The 4,691-nt window shown below is 32.1% G+C and overlaps 1 protein-coding gene across 1 annotated transcript; it reads left to right on the forward strand.

The window, feature by feature from the left end:
- The first annotated feature begins 595 nt into the window (after positions 1 to 595).
- On the forward strand, positions 596 to 3,751 carry LOC140431426 (uncharacterized). The gene is made up of 2 exons (XM_072519355.1): positions 596 to 906; positions 1,306 to 3,751. Exons 1-2 carry the CDS (start codon positions 825 to 827, stop codon positions 3,441 to 3,443), a joined length of 2,220 nt encoding a protein of 739 aa, XP_072375456.1. The 5' UTR covers positions 596 to 824; the 3' UTR covers positions 3,444 to 3,751.
- The last annotated feature ends 940 nt before the right edge of the window (positions 3,752 to 4,691 follow it).

Raw genomic sequence — 4,691 nt, forward strand, 5'->3', positions numbered from 1 at the left:
GATTAAAAACACATAAATTAAGACTAATTATTTACAGCCAAAAAGTATTTTTTTTATGAAAGGAAAAACAGTTATCTTAAAACTTGTGTATTAACAATACTGACAGGTTAAAAATATCTATTCTCAGAAAACTTGTTCTATAAAAACTAAATCCCAAACTATATTGAATCTTCACGTAACCTTTCGGGGCGATTGTCATCATATTATTGTCCCCACGTAATTCCCAACTTTTACTAAGGTAGTGAATTCCAATCCTTTTGTTAATCACTTTACTCAAGGTAGCCTGATTTGCATATTTTTATTATAGTCCTTTTGTTTTGAATTTAAATAAAAATATTCAAAAGTTTTACAAATAATGTTTCTACCTTGTTTCAGAAACATGTGCTGAAATAAAAATATTAAATTGCCGCTAACAATAAGCCGTTTTATTAGGTATAATACCTATTTATTCTAGGTAGCTATCTGATTTCTTGGACTCTATTAAATGTAAAGTTTATTACCATACTAAACCACGATTGCTGTTGGGGATTATTTTTTCTTTACTTACCCGATGATTTATTGGAATTTATTAAACGTATATACTAAACGCCGGGAATTACTTTCCCTTTATCTACCAGGTGATTTCTGTGAATACATTAAATGTAATGTTTAGTACTATTCCTATCGTTGTTGGAGATTACTTTCTCTTTACCTACCCTATTAACTCATTAGAAACGAGTTCTCAGGGAAGAAGTACGAGTAGGTACATTTTAGTAGTGTAGTTTTTAATATAATCTGTTATTAGCCCTTGCAAGTGATAGATTGCAGAATTAACGATTTCGAAAATGTCAAAATTTAATAGTTCCAGAACATTGAGGATTTTATCCCTGTGTGCGCAGACAAGTGAGGATAGCAACGACATGCAGAGTAAGTTGAATTTAAATTAATTGTTGTATTATAATCTATTTATCTACTCTTGTTTTCAAATTCAATGGTGAGAATTTCTACGACTAGTGTAAACTGAACGAAATAGGGGCGTTCAAAAATATACTTCTGATTTAAGCGAAATGATTAAAAGTACATAGACACAATGTATTAGAGAAACAATAATACTAAAGTTTATTTATCAAAATAATTTTATATTCGAAACCGCACGATAACAATATTACTACTTATTTACAGAGATTGTTTCAACTTCTTCTTTTTCTTCTTCTTTCGGTGTAGCCATGTCTACCTGTTTTTTCAATGCGTGGTCATTATATTTTTTTCTTCTGCTTCTTACTCAATTATTGTTTGTTTTAACTTTAAAATCATTATTATTTTCAGATGCTATCAATGGTACTTCATTAACTGCTATCGGTGATCAAGTTCAAATTTTAACGAACGTTGAAATACCGAGAGAGGACTTAGAGAGAGATCTCCCAGAACCAATTCCAACTTATGACGCTACATTAATGGAAACAAAAAACGAAGCTACTGAAGATATGGAAGAGGACATTTTGACCAGTGAAATAGGGATTCAACAGAGATACAATGGTGCTGACAACGTTGTAGACGGGGAACAGGTTGATGCAGAAAACGACTTTTCCAATGATGATTCTATGCAAGATCTCGCATATCTCCCAGAACAAATTCCAACCTATGACGCTGCATTAATGGAAACACCAATCGAAGCTACTGAAGATAGTGACCGTGAAAGTGACAGTTACAGTGTATCTTGTGCGAGAAAACGAAGTGCAAATCCTGAAGAATGGAGACGAAATAAGGTCAAGAAACTTCGCAACTCTGGTAAGTCCTACAAGTCAAATAAAGGTACAATCATGCACGCTCGACAGATGAAAGAAGCTTGTTCTCAAACTTGTCGTTTAAAATGTTTTGAAAATTCTGTGGATATAAGAACGCATATTCATCGAAAATTTTGGGACCTGGGTAACATAAATTTACAAAGAGACTTTATATCACGACACACCAATGAAGTTAGACCTAAGTATCAAAATAAAACACCTGGAAGCAATCGCAAACATAACTTGCAATATAAATTTAGGATTAATGACAAGGACACTCAAGTATGCAAGACGTTTTTTCTCAATACTTTGGGAGTGAGTGATCGATACATTTACACCACATGGAAGAAAACTGATGATGCTGGTATCCTCGAAGATGATCGAAGAGGGAAGCATGTGGCTCATAAAAAATCTGATAAAGTTGCCTTGGAAAAAATACGTCAGCACATAAAGACCATCGAAAGTCACTATTTAAGGGCTCAAACTAGTAGAGTTTTTATTGATGGTAGCTTAACCATATCCGAAATGTATAGACTATACAAAAATAAGTGTATTTCAGACGGCGATATTTGTCTTAAGAAACATCACTATGAACGCATATTTAATTATGAATTTAACATTGGATTCTTTTCTCCTAAAAAAGATCAATGTTCAGAGTGTGAAGTGTATAAAAACTCTAATGAAGAGCAGAGAAAATCATTGCAGGACAACTACGACTTGCATATTAAAAACAAAAATCAAGCACGCGAATCAAAGAAACAAGATCTAGAATTAGGTAATGATGTAAATCAATATTCCGTTTGCGATTACGATCTTCAAGCTGTATTACAGACGCCATGCGGAGATGTATCAATGTTTTATTATAAGCGACGTTTAAATGTGTATAATTTCACATTATTTGATAACGTATCCAAACAAGGATACTGCTTTATGTGGAATGAGTCTGTAGCGAAACGAGGAAGTAATGAAATTGCAAGTTGTGTCTATTATTACATGACAAATCATGCAATAAGCAAAAATTTAATTTTTTTTAGCGACAACTGTGCCGGGCAGAACAAAAATAAATTTATCGCCTCTATGTATTTGTATGTTGTTACTAATGTGAGTCATATAGAATCGATTACCCACAAGTTTTTAATAACAGGTCACACACAAAACGCTGGTGACAACATGCACTCATTAATAGAGCGACAAAAGAAAAGAGTGCTGAAGAGCGGTCCAATTTATGTTCCTACTGAATGGGCAACTGTAGTGAAATGTAGCAAAAAAAGTGGTTTACCCTACATAGTTCGAGAAATGGAAACAAAGGACTTCATTGATTTTAAACATGTTTCCTTTCTGTTGGGAAACAATTATAAAATTGATCAAAATAAAGAAAATGTGAAGTGGGCAGATATAAAAATTCTGCAATGTAGAAAAGATAGTCCGCACATAATTTTCTTTAAGTACAACTATGATGACGAACTATGGAATTCTTTTAATCTAAAAAAATCATCGCGGACTACACATAATATACGAGAAGTGCTACTTAAACCTGCCTACAAAGAACAGCCAAAAATTCAAATGGCCAAAAAGAAAGATTTGGTATACTTATGCCATTCGAGTATGATACCAGAAGCTTACCATAGTTTTTATGAAAATATTTTGGCCCAAGATGATCAAGAAGAGGACAACAACTAACAGAAAGTGTGTCTACACTTTTTACAATTTTTTCCGTGCAAAAGTGTTGTAACTTTAAAATTCCAATACTAAATGTGTAGTGATTAACAATTTTCTCCGTGCAAAAGTGTTGTAACTTTGAAATTCCTAATTTTTTTAGCATTAATATTGTTTTATTTAAATTTTTATTTTTCGTTAATGTAATATAGGCTAAAAAGCATGCAAAATAATAATTAAATGTTAATTTTTCTTCAAACTTGTGTCTTATTTCACCGATATTAGCACGAAAATAAACAAAATCGTCTTTATCTCGAAACTTACTGATTCTGACTTACTGCAGTCTTGCACTGAGGGTGCGATATTTAATGAAAAATAATACAACTATCGACATTGAGGATCTGAGCACAAAGCTTATTACGAAATCTGGACCAAACACTACAATGGCTGATCCGGATGATGAACAACTGTATTCAAATTATGGAGACACCCAAAGTCTAGAGACAAGCCAAAGTTGTTAACTTGCTTAAACCTGGCAAAAACTAAAACGACTACAAAAACTATCGGCCAATATCTTTATTTTGTCAGCTATTCAAAATACTTTTGCACAAGATCGTTAATATGATATCACCGATGAAGAAAAACTTAAATTAAAAGGCAAAAGTGGCTATAGGTAGGGAAGATTATGTACATCACAAATACTAAATCAAAGACCAGTACGAAAAATATCGGGTATCAGGGGTGGTATTTTTCACTCTAAATGCCGCTTACGACACCTTAAATTACAGAATATTTCTGCAAAAACTATATGATATCCCCTTACATAACAAAGTCACTTATATTGTCTCCGTATACCTACACAAGAGAAAATTTTTTGTATCACATAATGGTAAGAATAGCAGTTGAAGAACAGTCTCGCTTGGGGTAGCATAAAGGCACCTACACTGTATAACATATTTATTTTGAGATAACCTTCTATCGAGATATCATATTTAGTACACAAATAAGAGCAGAACTAAAATAATAAAAAAGCTTTATACAAGATATTGCAGAAGATTGGATAAAATAAAAGTAGTTTTTATTAATCGGATGCTTACATAAAACGTACAAAGACATACTCACGTAAACAAAATATATTACGAAATTTCTGTAATTAAAAAAAACATCGAGTTCAGCATTGAACTAATAAAATTATATTAAATAAAAAAACAACATTATTTTTAAAATGCAGAAAAAATAAAATTTTCTATGCAAGCGAACATTCCATTAAAT

Source organism: Diabrotica undecimpunctata, unplaced genomic scaffold (genome assembly GCF_040954645.1).
Source record: "Diabrotica undecimpunctata isolate CICGRU unplaced genomic scaffold, icDiaUnde3 ctg00000624.1, whole genome shotgun sequence".
NCBI classification, from domain to species: Eukaryota; Metazoa; Arthropoda; class Insecta; order Coleoptera; family Chrysomelidae; genus Diabrotica; species Diabrotica undecimpunctata.